This window comes from Pelodiscus sinensis, chromosome 6 (genome assembly GCF_052426305.1).
Source record: "Pelodiscus sinensis isolate ZL-2025 chromosome 6, ASM5242630v1, whole genome shotgun sequence".
NCBI lineage: Eukaryota > Metazoa > Chordata > Testudines > Trionychidae > Pelodiscus > Pelodiscus sinensis.
Window position 1 is genome coordinate 116,513,698 of NC_143057.1, and position 21,085 is coordinate 116,534,782.

At 44.0% G+C, this 21,085-nt stretch overlaps 1 protein-coding gene across 2 annotated transcripts in view; it reads left to right on the top strand.

Moving 5' to 3' along the window:
- The window catches only part of MYO5B (myosin VB), a 328,229-nt gene that overhangs the window by 272,528 nt on the left and 34,616 nt on the right, over positions 1-21,085 (top strand). For both annotated transcript variants that reach the window (XM_075932680.2, XM_075932681.2), the window contains exons 27-29: positions 3,550-3,615; positions 11,622-11,861; positions 12,495-12,595. In XM_075932680.2, coding sequence (XP_075788795.2) covers positions 3,550-3,615; positions 11,622-11,861; positions 12,495-12,595 — 407 coding nt within the window. The remainder of the gene's footprint in view (positions 1-3,549; positions 3,616-11,621; positions 11,862-12,494; positions 12,596-21,085) is intronic.

Sequence of the window (21,085 nt, forward strand, 5' to 3'; positions counted from 1 at the left end):
AGGGCTGGTACTCTTCGGGCACTTCATAGAGGCCATGTCTTCACTCAGTGGAAGATCAACACTGCTGTGATCGATCTTCTGGAGTTCAATTTAGTGGGTCTAATTAAGACTCCCTAAATCAAACTCAGAGAGCACCCCTGTTGATGGTCAGTACTCCTGCTCCTGCAAGGAGTATGGGATGCCATTAGGAATGTGTGCTCCTGTCAGCCTCCTGCTATGAGGATGGCGGGGAAACTCGAATCAAAGTACATTGACTCCAGTTACGTAATTAATGTAGCTGGAGTTGTGTATCTTGATTTGACCTTTCCCTTTAATGTAGACCTGGCCAGAGATAAGGGGTATTGGGCTTACTCTTCCGTATGGGCAACTCTGGCTGTTCTGGGATGGGAGGAGTGTGAATAATTTTTAAAACTTAACCATCACCCAAGACTTTGTAAAATACTTGAAAAAGTTATGTCTACACTGCAAAGGGAAACCAGTGATGCTGTGTCTTGAAGACTGGATCAGTTGACTCATTAGGCTTGGGCCGAGGGCATACAATAACTGTATAGATGTTTTGGGTTCAGATGGAGGCCAAGGCTCTGAAACCTGATGAGGAAGTAGCGAGTCAGAGCCAGGCTGCAACTTGAGCCTGAACAACTCCACCACTATCTTTAACCCTGCAGCACCAACCCTAGTCAGTGGACCTGGGCTCTGAGACTTGTTCTGTGAGTTTTTGTTTTTGTAGAAATGTGCCTAGTTATTTGTCAATCAGAGATAGGGCCCTACCAAATTCAGGGTCCATTTTGGTCAATTTCTTAGTCATAGGATTTTAAAAATAGTAAATTTCATTATTTCTGCTCTTTAAATCTGAAACTTCACGGTGCTATAATTGTAGGGGTCCTGACTCAAAAGGGAGTTGGGGGGTCACAAGGTTGTTACTGTAGCACTGTACTGTTAGCGTGTGCGGTACTGAAACCCTTACTTTGGCGCTGCTGCTCTCGGCCAGAGCATTGTCTTCAGAGTTGGAGAGCAGTGGGGAACCCAGCTCTGAAGGACCGCTGCGGCAGCAACACAGAAGTAAGGATAGGACGGCTGGTATTGGCAGCCTTCTGCACTGCTGTCTGCAGAGCTGGGCCCTTAGTCAGCGGCTGTCACTCTCCAGCCACCCATCTCTTGAAGTAAGGGCGGCAAATACCTCCCTTGCAACTTCCCTGTAGGTCAGGACCACCGATTTGGGATCATTTGAGAAACACTGCGTTCTTCCATAAAACTTGTATAGGGCAGCGGTTTTCAAATGTTTTTTCCTCATGACCCCATTGAAGAAACTTGTTGATGCCCATGACCCAAAATAATTCAACTGGAGTGTGGGCTCTGGAGTGGGGCTGAGGATGAGAGCTTTGGGAGGTCAGAGTGGGGCAGGAGGAACTTCCCTTGAGTGGCTCTACAGACTATGCTACACCTCAGAAGCAGCCAGCAGCAGGTTCCCAGCCAATGGGAGTACAGAGCTAGTGCACAGAGCCTGGTGCACACCTAGGAGCCAGGCTTGCTGCTGGCAGCTTCTAGGGCACAACACAGTCTGCAGTGCCAGGACAGGCAGGCAGCTGCCTTAGCACCCCCACTGGTCACCTGATCCCCCTGCAGCAGCGAGACCCAGTGCTCAACATTCCATGACCCTTAGTTTGAAAACCACTGGTATATGGTAAAAGCACAACAAATGACCGGATTTGACAGGGTAGGGAGGCGAAGGAAACCAGGCTTCACGGTCCATTATACGTTTTTCATGGCCGTGAATTTGGTAGGGCCCTAATCCCAGAACAGTGAACACGTGTGTGTCTAAGCAATTGCATTTCCATGCTAACTCTTCCCTTGGAGGAAAACTGGGAGAGTGACAGTGAAGTCCAAACCCTACAAAGTTGAGAACTGTCCTACAGTATCAGATAGCTGTCCCATCACCTTCAGTTCACCTTGTGATGAATTTAAGGAAATAACCTTTAGGCCCCATGGGCATGTTATTTTCTAATGTAACATAATTTTAAACATTACATTTGTTTGCTTCATGCCACTTGTTATATTCTTGACCCTGATATGTTGGGCCATCTGGCAGAGCCATGTGGGGAAATGAGATGAAAGTATCATTCTTGCTATAAAATGTGGTTTTAGTTTAATGAGTCTCGGAGCTACAAGAATTGTGCTCTACTTTCAGCAAGACTTACATAATGCAGTGGATTTAAATGCTATCCCATTTGTTAGTAGTAAGTTTTTGGGGAAACTCCAAAAGAAATTGGGGGAGATTCCAGTATCAAATTTAAATTCCCTTATTTACCTTTTTTAATGTGTTTTGATATTATTTATATAGCATCCCAAAATGCCCTACTTCTACACTACAAGCACTTCACTAATGCAGCTGCCATCTCTAAGTGCTTCTAATGAAGAGATCTCTCCCATTGGCTTAAATATTCCATCTCCCATAAGAAGCTGTCCTGCCGACGTAACTGTCTACACTGGTGCTTAGGTCAGTATAACTTACATCACGTAGGGGGGTAGATTGTTCATGCCCCTGTGTGATGTAAGTTGTACAGAAGTAAGCTGTAGCATAGACAAGGTCTTAGGCTGAATCAGTGTCAGATCCAGAATGGGACAGGTGGATGGGGCCCCAACTTTGGGTGAGAGGGAGGGCAATGCCCAGGAGGGCAGTAGCAATGGGGCTGCCTCTTCCCCTTCCCCAGATAGCCTTGGAAGAGCGGGATGGATAGATGTCCTGGCCAGGGGGGCCTGTAAAAATGGGATCCCCATAAAAATGTGCCCCACTCTCCCCACTTCCCGCTCCACCTGCTGGGAATGGGGTTGAGGGCAGGGGTTTGCCCCTCTGCCTGCCCAGCGCTCCAGTGGGGTTGGAGCACCAGGCTGAGGGAGGTCAGAGCACCCAGGCTTGCCCTGTTCCAGCATGCCCAGCAGAGAGCGGAGTTGGAGTGCCCTGGCTCACCCTGCTCTGCTGTCCAGTGCTCCTGGCGGGGGAACGGGAACCCCGACTCTGCTTGCTGTTAGGATCACTAGGTGGGGGGAGCAGGACAAGCCCCAGCGCTCTGATCCCACTTCATGCTGGGAACGCTGGGCAGCAGAGCAGAACAAGCTTCTGACCCCACTCCCCTGGCCTGGGTGGAGATAGGCAAGCCCCCATGCTCCAGCAGGACCAAAGGCCGGGCTGGAGTGGATGGGCCTGTATATTAAGTGGGTGGGCCCAGCCCACTCAGGCCCACACGTCGCTATTCCCCTGGGCTGAATTCAAACTTGGCCTGGGGAAAAGGAAGGAGAGTTACACTCCTCTTCTTTTTCCTTGTACACGTTCCCTGTTGTATTCTTTCTTGGCCTTTGAGTTTCACCTAATCTCTGTTTACAATACACAGTTTAGTATCATTGCTTTCTTTGGTTCAACACCAGCCAACAAACATCACTGGAGGTGACCCAAAACTGCAGCCAAAGCCAGATTGCCTGACTTAGAAAACTGGCCTCTGTATCCGCTTTCTCTAGCCTGCTGTCACATATCTGTGTGTCTTTTAATCCATCCAGGTAATTGAAACGAAGAATGAAGCGGATTCCGACCGCGATACAGATCTAGCTTACAACAATCTGAAGGTAAAGAATTTTCGAACGAGGGATTATTTTCTTGGCTTCCGTGCTAATAACCTTTTGAATGGCTCTAACAGCCTGAGTAAATCCATCTGACCTCCAAAATAAACCAAGGCCTTTTGTAACTCATTCTGCCCATTAAAGACTGAGATTGTGTGGCAGTTTGAAGGCACTCTGCAGCTTGCTCTGCACTCTTTGGACTCATTGTGGTTTCCAGTAGACAGAGTGGTGGCAGATGTTACTGGGGAGTGTCTCCTCACTGGCCTATGCCGTGCACTGTGCCACAGATTTATCTGTCAGAACCGAGCAGCAAATGCAGGCCTGGGTAAGAGGAAAAGGGAGGGGAGTTTCCTGACACTATATGCCTCACAGTGTGACTCTCCTATAGCTTCTCTTCAGGTGCAGGCTGGTCTATCAATATACTGCTCCTGGGTTAACTTGATCAGCAACAATTATAAATCCCCACGGGGGTCTCCTTCCCCAGCTGCAAGTCCGATGTGGTTTTTAACTCCAAACGTCCACGCTCCCCATCTCTGCAGCAGTCTCTCATTCACTCTCTAAATCCAGCAGATTTGGTCCAGCGCTGTCTCCCTGGGCCTTCCCAGCTGCAGAGTTCTCCCCTCGTATCCCTGAATTCAGAGCTAGCCACTCTCAATCCTTCCGTCCCGTTCTCTCCCCAGCAGATGCAGCCTGCGATAAAGTTTTCAGGCACTTCCTACAGCTTGCACTTGGATGCTATGCAGGAAAGTGCAGTTTAGTAAGCATTTGTTGACATGGAGGTGACTGTTTTCATACGCATCACAGAGGTTTACTGTTTGATGACATTTTTATTTGTTTAGCTCTAAGGATGCATTAAGTAAGCCTGGCAGGAAACGAGAGCACTTCGTTACCCTGGAAGGTGACACCAGTGCATTTTTGGACTTGCGGTATAATATGTGAGTGAAAGTGTTTGCAGGATGGATTGTTGCTCCGAATTCATTGCACAAGTTGTCTACACCCCTCTTTCAGGCAAAACTTGTGTTTCCCTGGCCGTATACCAGATACATTCCCCATTGCGTGGATATTTTCATAGTGTTTTTTTCAGGGAAGATGTGTACTTTCTTGCTCTTGTGTGACTGAGTTTGTGTTGGAGTGCTTTTGCATGTATTGACTGTCATGCACACTCATTTTCGGTACAACTCTTTCTTGGCTTAGCTATTCATCCGTGGAGATGTTGTGTGAAAAACAAACTCTTTTTTTAGTGCAGAAATTTAATTTCAGATCCTTCTCCTCTCCCTAGCTCCTGGAACAAACATGAAAAGGCTCAGGAGATCTGAGAGAGTGTTTATCAACCAAGTGTTAAATGCCACGCACTAAGCTACAGAGACAACGTAGTACCCATTTGTACCATTTGCATTATCTCTCCATGTTCAAGCAGAGAAACAGAAATTAGAGATGGAAAATATCTACTGTCTATCCTTTGTACAAGTGTCTACAATGCCATTCTCTGATGCGTTGCCCACCAAATCCCAGGGACAAAAGCAATGGGGTTTTTGTTACACTCACGTCGCACAGTGTCACCAGTAGATACCTACAACACTTTATTAGTATCTCTGCAAAGCTCAAGATGGAAGTATGATAGAGACCTCAAATCCCTGCCCCAGAATCCTTCTATTTGGTTAAATACACCAACAGCAGTTTAAAGTCACTTGAGCTAGTATAACAACATACGGTTGCAACCATGGGTGAACACACCTTGCAGGTTAAAGCTATATCAGTCTCTCCCATTGTTTTGGGGCCCACAGAACTAACATGAGGTTACAAACTCTTGTCATTTTAACCCAACCACAGGCTCTGTGGCAACCTTAATTCTGGCAATTTCTAACCATAGAGTTTTTTTCTTCCCATTGTAAGTTTCTTTTAATGCAGTTTTGTTTGTATAAATAGATAGTAACACTAGTTTCAAACATTCAAAGTATTTTCTTAAGGGTTATTCTAAAACTGCTTGCAAATGTACTTTTGAATACAATTCATCTACTTAGAGCAGCGTTTTGGTATTGATGATGTGTAATAACTCCTTTTCAGGTTGCATTTAGGAAAAAAAGTGTTTAGCAAGATTGAAATGTGAGCTTCCAACTGTGTGGAGCAGCTTTTACCTAAGAAAATGGTGGATCTATTCATTTAAATAGAAATCCTCTTCTAGACCTACCGACTCTCCCAATATCCCAATCCTGTCTACTTATTTTTTTATATATATTTTTTTTACTATGCAGACCAAGGCGGAAGGTGTCCACAGACGATCGATTCTTTTAGCCATAATCTGAGAATTGATTTAAGCTTAGCAAATATTCTCTCCCCTGCCCTCCCTCTTTTTTCAAAATTATAATTTGTGTCTAGTACTTCTACATGTACTGTAAAGCTTTGTAACATCTCTATCAGTTAACGTATTGCTGATATTTCTGCCTAAAGAAGGGGCTACTGTTCCTGCAAAAAGCAAGAATCAACAGTTTTCTACAAAATGGTGACAGAAAGCATAAACTCCTGCAGCAAAAGTACTATTTATTCCCATAGGTGGGCTGACCTGGGAGCAACCAGCTCCAAATTGAAAGAGCTGGAGAAACAAAAATATAGGTCACTGGCATTTTACCCAACTTTGCATGTAACACACATTGTTTCTGCTAAAAACAGCTCCATTTGCAACTAAAACACAACTTGTTTGTAGCTGGTTCTGAGTTCTATTTTCTCATTGCATCCTCTTAGCAGTGGGAGCCATGTTGTAACAGAGCTGGGCTCTTTCTCTGTTTCTATTATTTCCCCCCCATTAATTAATTTATTTCTCAAATAGTCTCTATTTATAGTCTCTCTCGTTCCTTCAAGAGAATGGCATAATTTGATTTACTTTTCTTTTATGCCAGTATAAGAGGTTTAAAAAAATCTTTGTCTTACGGAGGTATTTTTTCTGCCTCTTAGGCTTATGATTAGTGCTTGAGGTGTCTGAAAATTGTACTTAAATCTTTAATGTCCAGCTATTGGAGGAATTTCTATTTCAAATATTGGGAAGAGTGGAAAAAAGATTAAGGAGACCATTTGGGCAAGGTAATATCTCTTATTGGGTCAGCTTCTGTTGGTGAGAGGGACAAGCTTCCAAGCTTACACAGATCTGCTCTTTAGTGTAAATTTGAACGCTTGTCTCTTTCACCATGAGAAGTTGATCCAATAAAAGAGTTTATCTTGCCCACCTTGTGTCTCAAATGTACTGGGACTGACATGGCTGCGGCAACACAACACTGGAAAAAGGATTTACATTGTCACATCTCTGACAAACTGTTTTCATTCACAGTACATATCTAGACTGTATTTTAGTACCCACCTGCTTTGAGGCGATGTCTCTTTCTCATCCCTCCTCATTTAAAATAATTGGGGAAGAGGGATTATTTTGTCTTGCAGACACTCCCACATATCTAAATTAACATGTGGCAAGAACCATATGTTTTCTAGTAAATAGAATTGTCCAGCCAAACCACAGTAAGGAAGAACCAGAGCTCTTTCTGTTCACCTGTACTACTAAACCCTACGCCAGCACATCCTGCGGTACCCAGTTCACAAATCACATGCTTGTAGCCAGTTATTACCCAGTTGTTTGCAGCAGCAAGATAGTTCTGGCACTTTGTTCAGAGTCCAATGTATTCCCTGATCGTTTACACCCTGAACTTTTTTTTGGAAAGAAGCTGTGCTGGTGACCATCTATTTCCAGTGGTGGATGTAGATCAGTTGTCTGTGCCTTTGATAACGTTGATCTTGAGCTTACGTTGAGCCACTTGCAAACCCAGGCAGAGATAGGCAGGAGTTGTCCATAGCTGCTTCATTCCTTTCTCTCTTTTGGAGAGCCAGGAGATAGCATTGGACCACTGTTCATCCATTTTGTGGACTTCTCTCTCATCCTCTATTGGGTGAATGTGAGACAGCTAGGGAGGACAGAAGTTTGGGTTGGAAAGTCAGACTGACAACTCATTCTCTCAGTTTTCCCAATGTCTGACCGAAATCTGGACATGGATGACAGCTAGCTGGCTGAGGGGTTGGGCTAATGGATTGACATCAAGCCAGTCGCCAAGAGGGAGAACCAGAAGACGTGGCACTGATTATATCTGCCCATTTGAGGTTTGTCTTTTTTGACAACTCAGGTTTGCAATCTTGGCAGGTATTAGATTGCTTCTGGGTGTCTGCATAGCAGCAATAGCCGAGAGTTGCCTTTTTCATCTTCACTTAGTAAAGAGATTTTGCTTGTTCCTTTTGCGTGCAGTCTTGCAGGCTTTGGTCACTTCTGGATTGGATTATTGCTGTGCACTACTTCTGAACAGGGCTGCAGCAGAGAAAGCAATTGGGAGAGAAGCTGGTGCAGAATGCTATGCCCACTATTTACTCTGTAATATTTCACATAGGCAGTACGTTTTACCCAGGATCTATGCAGAGTCTTTACTAGCTTCTAATTCACTGCTGGGTCCAATTCAAGACATTGATTTTTGACCTGTAAAGCCCTTTACAGTTCATCTTGTGTAATTTACAGACTTTCATTCCCCAGCTGGGTTTCTCCAACTTGATTGTACCTAGATGACGTTGGCAGAGTTATTTGTAGAGGTGTAGTTTGTCAGTGGGAGAGACCTAACTCTGGAATTAGCTTCTTCTTTCATACCAACAGAGCCTTGATTTGTTGATCTTCAGGCACACTGAGAACTGAAGGCTCTCTCGGGGAAATTCAGTCCTATGTAAAGGCTAGCAAAAATCCTAAGCACCACGTGAGCCCTATTATGAAGTCTTGAGAGCCACAGAATTTGTGCTGGTCCTTTGCAGAGATGGATTGTGCCCTTGGGCTCTTTCTGAGGAGTGTGGGGTTTGAACAGGAAGAGCCCTAGTGTGTCACTGAGTGTTTCTTGACCATATTAATTTAGGTAATTATTATAGTGTATTAATGCACTCTTAGAGAAATCTGATAGATTCACAGTGCCAATGGAAATAATATCTATTTATGATGCATTTGCATTTGTGTGTAATATTAAACAGATTTATAAGGGATTTGGTACAGACACACACAACTTGTTCTGAGAGGAATTAAGATGGAGGAGAGCAGGGTGAAATAAAATCAAGCAGACATAGGATACTTGTTATATTTGAAAGAATTTCACAGGATCTTTTTAGAGGGATAAGGCATAACGCCACATTGTCAGTGTAACATTACTCTGTTATATGCATATTCACACCTACCCACAGATACACAAACACCCTCTTGCTTTTGCTTAAAGTTACCAGTCTGTTGCTCACATTAACTCACTGGCCAGGTGAGTTAAGTGTGAGGGGGAGGAGCAGGGGCTTCTCTCCGTCCAAACCGATGCTCCGATCTTGACAAGACGAGACCCAGAGAGTCATGCAAGACACCCCATCTTCTATAAGACTCTTCTCCCATGCAAATCTATACATTTTGCTGTATCAATTCTTAATCAATCACCATTTTAACATCTGTTTATCTGAAAGTCATTCTTCTTTGCCATCTGACATCAATATGTTGGTGTCTCCTTCCCAGTGTTTATCTCGGGGCTGTCTTGTTTGAAAAGGGGATGCTCACTCTTAACACTCCAACACTGTCTATAATGCCCTGCATCAGTCTGCTTTATATTGGGCCTCAATTCATAGTGACTCTGAGTTATAGGACCTCTTCTTCAAACACTCACATTCCAAAGTCATTCACTCCACCTCCCTAGGAAATACACAATCATTTCACACCTGGGAAAAGGGATGCAATTGTCCATACATGGGGGCTACATCTACATTGGCCCCTTTTCCGGAAGGGGCATGGTAATTTTTGAAATCGCAATAGGGAAATGCGCGGGGGATTTAAATATCCCCCGCGGCATTTAAATAAAAATGTCCGCCGCTTTTTTCCGGCTTTTAGAAAAGCCGGAAAAGAGCGTCTACACTGGCCCCGATCCTCCGGAAAAAGCGCTCTTTTCCGGAGGATCTTATTCCTACTTCAAAGTTTATTAGTTTAAAACTTGCTACCCATTGATTTCATTTGGTGTCCTCTAGTTCTCATATTATGAGAACAAGTAAATAACTTTTTTCTTTATTCACCCTCTCCACACCACTCATGATTTTATATACCTCTATCCTATCCCCCCCCAGTCTCCTCTCTTCTAAACTGAAAAGCCCCAGTCTCTTTAGCCTCTCCTCATATGGGACTGGTTCCAGACCCCTAATCATTTTAGTTGTTCTTTTCTGAACCTTTTCTAATGCCAAAATATCTTTTTTGAGGTGAGGAGACCACATCTGTACGCAGTATTCAAGATGTGGGCGTACTATAGTTTTATGTAGGGGCAGTAAGATATTCTTCATCTTATTTTCTACCCCTTATTGCCTAATACCCTTTGACCCCCCCCCCACTCCTATGCCCCACTCCTTTAACCTTTGACCTGTACAGCCCGTGCCAACACTCCCTTGCTCCGTGACCCCACCATGCCCTCACCCAACACCCCTTTGCCCCCACCTCAGCACTCCCCAGAGCAAAGCTGCCACGGCTGTGTGGGCAGGGAGAGCAGCCATTGGTGGCTCATGTGCTCCCTCCTCCTTCATGCCCCCTCCTTTCCCAAGTGTGTCTTGCACCCCCATGGGTGGAGGCTGGGGGGGAAGAGGGAGAAACATGGAGCACTGACCGGGCTGCCATCTTATCTGGATGGGAGAGAGGAGGAGGAAGGGAAGTGCCTACTGCGCCGCCACCGCCTCAGCCCCAGCACCACCACCAGGCAAAACCAGCCTCTGCAGCTGCTGTAGCTGAATCTGGATGCTATGCGGCAGCTCGGGGGGTTGGGGTGAGCCTGAGGCGTGACCTGGCAGCCAGTGGTTCATGGTGTGGCACTGGTCCGCGGACCGGCAGTTGGGACCCGCTATTCTAGGTATCAGTAAGCAGGTTAAACGGCAGTTTACTTACTACCAGCCAACAGTGATTATTGCTGAGTTCTCACATGCAGGGTGGAGGCTGCCTTAGCAGTCAGATTTTAATCCCCTGTCTCCCATCCCCTTCTTGACTAGCAAAAACAAATAAATGTTGAAACCATCTCAGCAAAAACAGGTACAACAAAGGCACGCACATCATTATTCAGGAGAAATAACCTGCATGAAACCCATGAATTCCTGACCTGTCTGTCAAATGCTGTGGATTGTCGAGCACTCGAAGGGAAATGCTGGAATCACAGTCCAGTGATGACAGCTCCTACAAATTAGATTAATAAATCCTACTTGTGCTTTCAAACAACTGTAACTCACCCAGCAGGGGATATACAGTGCCGAAGCGGTAGAGGAAATAATATGTAACACTCCAGGTGGAATCTTACAACAGCCCATAGTTGAACTTTTGTGTAGGTTTTCAGTTGGTTTGGTGTGGGTGGGAGGGTAGGCTGAGAGAGGTTGCAGTTAAATTTTTGAGCAAGACAGAATGTAATAAAGGACTTCATATTCCTAATTCATAAATTATATAGTCAATATCTCCCTTGTGGCTGCCTTTTCAAAATACTCTGTTTAACCCTGGCACTTTGACCACCAGCATTCAAATGCTAATTTCTTAATTAGAAAGAAAGGGAAACAATATTTGAATTTGGGGGTTAACATTTCTGAACTTTGTGTTTGTGCCAGTTGGAAATGATTCTTTCTGGGATCTGCTCTTCCCTCGGTTACTTGTTTAACTCTCTTTAAAGGAGGTGGGAGCATTGGCTCTCATGGATATCAATTACACTGTAGCAGTTACTGGTAAATCACAAAGGCGCTCTGATTATTGCTGGGTACAACTTGAAGTAAGGGAGGCAGCGAAAATTGGTTTTGAAATGCACATAGCTAGACTGGTAGCAACCCTGATATCCACACTAGTTGATAATTCAGCTGTGTTTATCAGTAATTGAGCAACGTTGAAGGTATAACTAAAATAAATGAGGCAGCTGTACATATGCATAGGATGCTTTGGATGAGCTAGATAATGGTTTGGTATTTTGCAGAGGCAAGAACTGGAATCGGAGAACAAGAAACTGAAAAATGAACTGAATGAGCTGAGGAAGACTATCGTAGACGACGAGACCCAAAACAACTCTTCCAGTGACATCCAGGACAGATATACCCTTTTATTAAACCAGCTTAAATCAGCCAGTGAGGAACTGGAAGTGCGGAAAGAGGAGGTGCTCATCCTAAGGGCACAGATTATTAAGGCAGCCCAGCAAAAAGAGACAGGCAAAAATATGGTAAATGAAAGGGGAAATCTTGTTCCTTTCTACTCCTGTCACTGGGTGTTCGTTGCCCATGCAGATTTTGTGAAAGATGATGCTTTTGCTTTGGTAAAACGTAGACAATAGTAGATGGTTATCTGAAACTTCCCCTGTGATCTTGTGTACTGTCTGGAAAGGGGAAGATCACAGGAGAACAGGTTTTAGGCCAGATTCTGCTCTCGAGTACATGACTGTAAAGCAAGAATAACTCCTTTTACACTTGGGTCACTGAGAGCCAAATGCAGGCCATGCAATTTACATAAGGGGTTTTTTCTCTGCTGCTCTTTAAAGTGAATCTGTTGCGTATAAAAATCCTCCCTCTCCAGCATTTAGAGATGTAAATCTCCATTTTGTTTACTCAAGGTATAAGCACCCAGGATCCCAATTCTCTCTTCTGCAGACTGGCAGTGTGCCCATCTGTATGTCAGCCTTACTGAGGCGCCCAAACTGATCTATGTGGCCCCCACGGCTCCTTCCTCATCTGCAGAAAGCAGTAGGCCAGATAGGTGCCCTCAAGGAAAAGCCATTCAACATACTCTTAGCATCCAGAGCTAGAAAGACTTTAATGAGACCCAAGAGATTTCATGTTGTTCTGCATGTGACCTTTAGGAGTCGAACATCAACACGTATACCAGCTGGCCAAACAGTGACAAGCATGTTGATGCAGAGGATGCCATTGAGGCCTACCATGGGGTGTGTCAGACAAATCGGTAAGTGTGTCTCAATTAATCTTTACAGCAGAGATAGGCCTGGGCCAGGAAAGCATAGATTCCGGTCTGAAGTAAGAGCTGGATGGTGGGGTGCTGTTGGCTTCAGTGTCTGGTTTGGGTCTGTTACATAGCCAGGGAGCTCTGGGGTAGGAGCCACATCTCAGAGGACAGGGATCTGGAATTCCCTTTTGGTCTGCCCTTCACTGAAGAAAGGGAAGCAGCGGGCAGGTGGAACAAATAAAGGTTGAAGAGGGGGGTGAAAAATGACCATCTAGGTTGAGCTTTCCCTACTACATAGGCTTCCATGCTGCAGAAGCTGTGCAGTTCCTTACAGTACACAGTCCAGAAAGTGAGCAGTACATTCCATGGTCGTCAACACTGCAGAAGTTGAAGGACTGAGAGACTTTAAATATAAAAATCTTAAATCCGGCCCTGATATAGCAGCAAGAGTCGAATACAGCCTTTATTTTAGAGAAGGATTTTGAGCTACGCATTTCAGAAAACTCTTAATGTCATGCTGGGAAGTCAGTTGTTAGGAGAATGCCTATCCCATTTCCCTACAGGCAAAAAGTCTTTTCCAGTGAAATGAGCTAATGTACATATCTGTGTAGTCTCAGAAGTCGCCCACATGGTCTGCTATTTTTGCAGCTAAACTGAGCCAAGAATCCTCTTTGATTAGAGATTAGCTATAGTGATAATTCATATCCTGAATTTGTCTTCCTTCGCAATAATTATAACAATAATAGAGTGTATAGTTATTGAGAAATTCACTTTGTGCAACTGTCTCTATAAACTATAGAGATAATATCTTGTAACGAGACAAATGGTTAAATGAATTATTTATTTTACTGCAAGGAAATTGAATATTTGCATGTTTCTATCTGGTTCTCTGGTGGGACTAGAGAGATTTTTCCCCATTGCAAATGTTCATTTATTCAGTATATTCATGAACCCTACAGTGTTTGACTAATGATTTCTGATGAAATATTGTATCTTGCTAGTTTGAAAACTCTGCATATAGCGCTCCCTTGTGGGCTCGCTGCCCCCAATGGTAATTCTCAGTATCATGTCCCACCTCTCTGTGCCCTTCCCTTTCCATGTTACGGAAAACAGTCCCCATTTTCTTGGCACAACCAAACCTTGACCTTGCGTTAAGTTAGGAGAAGAGGAAGCTGCATACCAGATTTGGTGGTCCTAGGTCTTACCGTTTAGGAGGAGTTCTTGAACAAACAGACTTACAGACACAGAGATGCACGTTTCTAAAATATATAGATGCAAACAGAAAATGAAGTAATGGCAGCTAGCATTGGTTGCTATTCTGTTCGCTTCCGCCAATCCCTTTCAAGGGTAAATCCTTAAGAGCCCTAGTGAAATGAGGTAAATGGTGATAGTTCGCCCTTTGGTTTAATTTTGGGCTGTTTTCAGGACACACTGACTTTGGAGAAATTGGCATATACTAAGGTTTTTCTTTATAGAATATTTTTTACAGGAGAAGGTCAGGTTGACTCAAGTTGTAATGGGCACTAGTCTGATTCTGTCTCAGGTCAATAGTAAATTGCGTATAATAACATAACTCTTCAGTAAACTTTAAAAACAATGAGTATTTCTGTGGCACCATAGAGACCAACTAAAATATATAGAATCATGAGCTTTCGTGGGCAAAACCCAGTTCCTCATATGAATTGTGGTGGAAATAATGGTGTAAAATAAATAGCTGCTTTCTGATAAACTTCAGAGGGCCAGGTTTCCATGCCCACTTCGCTGGTACTGCTAATAAGGGCACGGAGTCAGGAAAGAGAATGGCTTTAACTCTCATTCCAAAGAATCATTTCCTCAGGTCAGGCTAGAGTCATTTGGGCGAGGTGGAGTGTAATAAGCTCTTATCACCATTCTTAGCTCTGTGGAATGTCTGTTTCATGGAGTTTTATGATTCCTCATCTAAAAAAATAATCTTTGTTTCCTGATAGAATGGGCTTTATTTTATGTTAAGAAAACAACAATAACAACAGAGAGAGAGAGAGAGAACCAAAGTAATCATCCCAGAGGAGCAAACTGAATTCATCTCCTTTTAGCCTCTTGTAGCAAAATTCAAAATGTGGGAGGGGAATTTCTCTCCCTTTAAAAGTGCAGAACACAGAAAAGAGATTATGATGATACTGTCTGAATACACCATGTGGGCAAGAAGAGACCTTAACTTTTCAGTGGAACAGGTCTGGCACCTTTGATCTGCACCACTGAAAATGGTCCTAGTTGGAGATAGAGATGTTAAATTTCAAGTAATTGACTAATTGAATAGCTGATGCATTTTGTGTTGACTTTTCGATTAGTTGATAGGGTGCCTCTGCCTTTGAAGTGTAGCAACAGCTGTAGGGCAAAAGCGCTGCATGGAGCCTGGAGTCATCTTGGGACTCCCCTGCTCACCCGGGGCTCCATGTGGTGCTGCCACTTTGAAGCGTATGGGGAGCTGCTGTCAGACTCCATGTGGCATTTCAAAGCGGCAAAACCGCATGGAGACTCCCCAGCTGATTCCAGCCTCCATGCAGCACTGCCACATTGAAACACCGCATGAAGCCAGGGGACAGCCAAGCTGGCCCCAGACTGTACGCTGCATTTAAAAGCTGCAACACCTCGTGGAATCCAGGGTCTGACCCCCGGCTCCATGTAGTGCTGCTGCTTTGAAGTACCCCCTCCTCTTTCCCCGCTCCTTGCTGCCTTTTTCTGATAGAGGCAGCAAGCAGGAGTGGAGGTGGTGGTGGGGGGGCTGCTATTGGGGGAGAAAGACAACAACTAGTCGACTAGTTCACATCCCTATTTGGAGATGAAGTTTTTGAGTTTATTTCAGAATTTCTTCCAGATCTTATTCAGAGCAAATGACTCTGCTTACACATCACTTTGAAAAATTAGTATGGAATAAACATTAATTAATCTGATTAAAGGAGAGTGGTCTTATTGACTTTTTAATGAATCAGTCACTCTGAAGTTCTAGGTGAAAGAGTTCTCAGAGCTTTTGCATCAATACCACATTGATGGGTATCCAGACTAAATGCTTATTGCGTATTGTTCCCAAAGTTCTCTTAAGTTAATGGCACCCCTTTGAGTTGATTTCATAATTGATCAAGCATGGTAACATAACAGTATTTAAAACAACAAATTGATTCAAGTCACTCAAAGAAACATTCCCTATATAGCTCAGCTTACTGGTTCCAGACTCAAGCTGGTGCTGAAAGTGAGGATAGATTATTTACTAATCATACTTGCTTCATCAGCAAGAAACCTGACTCAGCTCAGATGTATTCGATGACTGATGTACAATTTAGGCACTTGACTTGTCATATCCAAGGCTGACTCTAGAAATCTGTCAAAAATAATTTTTCTTGTAAATTGAGCAAAATTGCTCTAAAAATCATCGAGTGAAGATAACCATGGGACTCCATGATGTCATTTCTACAGTGTCATTTTGAAGGATACAGCTACACTTTAAATATGTCATTTCCATTTAGGAGTGGCACATTCTGCTCCTTTCATCCCCACCCCTTTTAAGAGTTACCTAAAGAAAGGAAATCACTTCCAGTTAAATGATAGCTTTTCCTTGCAGGTGAGTGGCTCCTGCTAACAGCCCTTTCTAAAGCTCAGAATGCATCTCTTCAGTATCTCAATTTTCTTTGGAAGTCAAACTGTCAAGTGAATTTTATTTTCCTTTTTGCTTTTTTAAAAAAAAAAAAAAAACTCCTTCAAACTCATCTTTGAAGTGACGTGAATCATGTTACAACAAATGGGTCTTAGCCAGATTACAAATCTCATGTTATTCATTTGTAAAATGTCCAGTTCCCTCCTAAAGTTAAATGAGCTCCTTTCATTCCATCATTAAAACTGATTTCTTTTTTCAGTAATTAAAAAAACCACTAATGTGCAACTTCTGTAATACTGGTGAGACACGATTTTTCTGAGCACCCTTTTTATCCAGAATAATATGGGCAAATTAGAGAGGGAATGCAGAGAAAGGTAACTTTTAAAAATAAAATTCAGGGGCTTGAGGAATGGTTTTGAGTAATGAGTGAAAAGCTTTACATACGCCAAATTCTGTCTTAGTGACTAAGAGGAGCTGTTCTAATAAAGTAGGGGAATTGGTTAGATGTACGTGCAAAGATGGAAGATAGATGGTTCTGAGTGATGTAAGCAAGCATAGAAGGGGTGAGATTGAGCAAAGGAAAATTAGGTTGTCAAGACAACGTTCCTAATAGTAAGATCTATCACAGATAGATCTCCCAAAGGAAGTGGTGGAAGTGCTAGTAACTGGCCATTAAAAATTGGACTGGACGAAGCTGAGAAGAACATATTAGGGAGCAATCCTGTATAAGCAGAGGGAGAAAGGAAAAGACTAAATGATAATTTCCTGACTTAAGTGTCTTCAATTGTTCAAGTCTGACAAACTCTCACAACTTTGAAGTAAGAGTGAGAGAATGAATAAAACATCATAAAAGGGCCATCTGGCCCCTACCGGCTCAGGCTTGGTTACTCATAAGTCCCACCTTCTTGCTTCATTTAAAGAAAGGGGAAACTCTCCTGAAGAAAGCCAGTAGTTTCCAATTTCTTGGACAATAGGAGGAAAGGAGACCTAATCTATGCTTACAGGTTTTGCCAGCGTCAGTTAGGAGCGTGGAAAAATTGTACCTTTAACCCCATATATGCATGTAGACAAAAGCCTTACTGTGGGCACAGTTATACTGCAAAAGAGTCTTTTGCCAGTACAGTGGCTTAAATAAAATAACTCTTTTGACAGTATAAACTAGGAGAGTTTACTGGTGTTACCCTAAATTATTCTCACTGGAGCCCACCCAGGGTTACACTATTATGGGTTTATTGCTTGAGGAATTAGTACTCCTCCATTATTTGCACTGCAAGGTTAAACCAAAGAAGATAGAACTGCCACTAAAGGTATAAACTAAAGAAGATAGAGCTGCCACCAAAGGTTTAAACTAAAGAAGATACAGAGCTATCTCTTTCATGCACACACACACAAACAAGGAAGCACACACACCCCTCCATTCATTCACACACATTCATTCCTGCCCTCAGGCACTCGCACACTTACACAGGCATATGGGGTTGCAGAAGGAGCCAAGGCATGTAGATCTGGAGGGTCTGTCTGCTTATCATGGCTGGGGAAGCTGATCAGGAGGAGAGACACTGGCTGTAGAGAGGAGTTTCTGAGGAGCAGGGGAAGAAAGTGTCTCACATGAAAAAGATGGAAGATAGAGTGTATATAGCTCCCTCTCTTTATATGGTGTCTGAATGGCTCCTGTGACTCATTCACCTCATCATCAAGGAACATGCCCACACTTCCCTTTATCCAGCAAAAGCAGCAGTCTGTGATGACTCATCACCATGTGCTCCATTGTTCCCACTCTTTTACAAACACAAACACACTCAGACTCAGGGGAGAATGCAGATTAGAGCAAGTTACAAGGAAGGTAGCTGAGAGTTAAAAAGATTACAAAATGGCAGCTTGCAGTAAATTTCTGAGAGTTACAAAGATTGACAAAGATCACGAGTTGCAAAGTTTGACAAAGATCACAGTGAGTTGCAGTTTAAAACCTTAGACCTTACAGTTTAGTGTAGTTTCAGGAAAATGCATGTGTATAAATTAAGCTCAGGTGGAGGCTTTTTTATGTAACAACTGGCATAGCTATATCCGCACAGCTACACAGGTCTTTCCTTTTAAATTGCACTTTTCATCTGTAGATCTCCAAGCTATGCAGATCCCTCGTTGGAGATACAGATGTTGATGCACAGGGGGTTGGACTGTCCAAGGTCACACAGTGAGCTAGTGATAACTGCAACTACAACCCAGGTTTAGTACTGAGTCCAGAAGACAGGTGGGCAAAAATTACACCCGGGGGCTGGATCCCGCCTGCCAAGGATTTCTCTCTGGCCTGCCCAGTTGAGTAGCAGTGTGTGCATATGTAACCACCACCAGGCGGATTTGAACCTAGGACCTCTGGAGCTGAGTATAGGAGCTTCTATCCTCTGAGCTAAATGCCACTGGGTTTCCAGCGCTTGCTGTAGAGGTCTCTTGGTCTTAACTGTTGCTGTGGTCTAGGTACCACTTGCATTACTCAGTAACCACACTAGGTGTGTGGATTATGTATACTTATAGTTGCCCTTCACCCCATCTTGCTTTGTCCTGCCGCCAAGCCGTTCCCAGCATTTTCCTTATAGCTGGGGAGAGGGGAGAATGGAGGGGAGAGAGGAGTGCTGAAGTCCCTGCCTCCTGTCTGCAGAGATGGGAAAGAGGGAGGGACAGAGCAGAGCTGCACCAATCTGCAGCGTGGATGGAAGTGACTCAGAGGAGTGCAGAGCAGGGGAGGAGATGACAACAGAGGACAGGTTTCTCTTAGAGATAGCACATGGCTTCTCTTGTCACAAAGTCTCTCAAACAGTGTCTCTTTCACACTCACGCACACTCTGTCTCTTTCTGTGGCCCCCCAGCCTCATCCCTTCTGCCTGAGGCTCCCCCTTCTGGGGGGGCCCAAAGCCAGCCCACATTCACATACCAAAATTTGTGAAGTGGTCCCCATACAAAAATTATTGCCCACCTCTGGTCTAGAATCTAATCTGTACTTTGCCCTCTAGACCTAATGATAAGGATGTATCTGAAACCATTTATGGTGCTTTCCCAATAGAGAAATTGGTGTGAATGCGCAACACGCTTGAGAGCTGGGTCATACCTTCCTAGAGCTTGAAGAATGATCAAGCTTAATATTTGGGAGGTTCCAATCAAAATTCTATTATTTGGTAGTACTGTACTGTGAGGCTTCCCCTCCCCCAACAGGAAAAAATTCCTTTCATTTACTAACAGTGGACTCTTTCCTATATGTGTTCTGTGTTGTTACAGTCGTTTCCTCTCCGCTTTCTTTGCTTACCTACCCCCTCTCTCTTCACTTTGATCTAGTACCTGGCTGATAGCAAATTGAAACTGACTAGATTAAAGATTTCAAGTTATGGGAAATATGGCTTTAGATTTTGAGATCGCTTTCAAATGCGCAGTCCGTGGGGGGAAGAAGAGCAAAGTAAAACTGACTAGGTTCTCCAGTTCAGAGGGACAGATCACCTGCTAAAGTAAATCAGCATAGTTCCATTCATCTCAATGCAGCTGTGTTGATTTACCTCCTGCTGGGGATATGGCTCAAAAGCATAAGAGATTACAGTAGTATGTTTCTTTGATTCTGGGTGGCATTGCACCAAAGCAAACAAGCAGCTAGATTTTTTTTGAAAGCTCTGATCCATCATGATTATTGTTCCCCTTCCAGCTGAATCCCTTGCCTGGACATGTTGCCTAGACCGATATTAGTAAAGTAACAAAAAGGTAACTGAGCCAGAACATTTTTCCTGGTCAAAGAGAACAGTGTCTTGTGCGTTTCCTGTTGTTGCTGTTTGCCCGCATGAGTCTCAGAAAAGGCCTCACCTGTCCATTGAAATAATTGACCAGACTCTTATGGGAGGAGGATTGAAGTCTTACACTGACATAAATCAAGAGTAATGCCACTGAAGTTAATGGTTACACCAGTATAAAACTGATCTAAGTGAAATCAAGGTCACAGGGCTGTAATTAATATGCCTATAGGAGAAGACAGATGCATGCATACCCCTCAAACCACACGAGTAAATCACATGAATGTAGGGCTGGAAAGGAGCTCATCAAGTCATTAAATCCAGTTACCTGCATGGAGGCAGAACCAAATAAACCTAGACCCAGTGGTTCTCAATGTGTGGTTCATGGATCTACAGCAGGAGCCTGCACTGGTGCTCCAGCCCTCCCCCCCGCCCTCCACACACACACACACACACTGTGGTTGAAACACCAGCGCAGGCTTCCCACTGCGGGGGGTGGGAGGAGAGGAGAAAAGGGGAGAGCTCCAAGTCTCATGGGCTGGATCTAGCTTGCAGGGGGAAGGAAGTGGCTTTGCACACTGCCTCTTCTCCCCACCTCTCTGCTGGGGGACCAGCAGTCCAGAAGGCTGAAGGCTTCTCTCCTGAAGGCTTTCCCCACTGGTCCAATTGACCAGCATCACAGCCAATAGGAGCAGTAGGGGGCGGTGCCTGGCAGTGGTGGGGTACATGGATCCAAGTAAGCATGCCCAGACCTCTCACTCCCAGCTATACCCCATCTCCTACCCAAACCTCCTAGGCAGCTCTTGCACCCTAACTCCCAGCCAGACCCTCAGCTGGCAACAGTGGATACACCCATGATGGGTGGAGGAACACAGAGTATGACAGTGGCTATTGCATTACCATGGAATGGGACACAACATTAAAAACCATCTTTGGCTGCAACACTTCAGGGATAGGAATAGGACTCTGACCATGGAATAGAGAAGGGATCTTTCTGTACAGGTTACACAGTGATGCCAAAGGAAAGAGTTTTGTTCTGTTTTTTTTTAACAATTTTGTCTGAGCGTAATGAGGACTCCTGACTTCCCCTAATCTGTT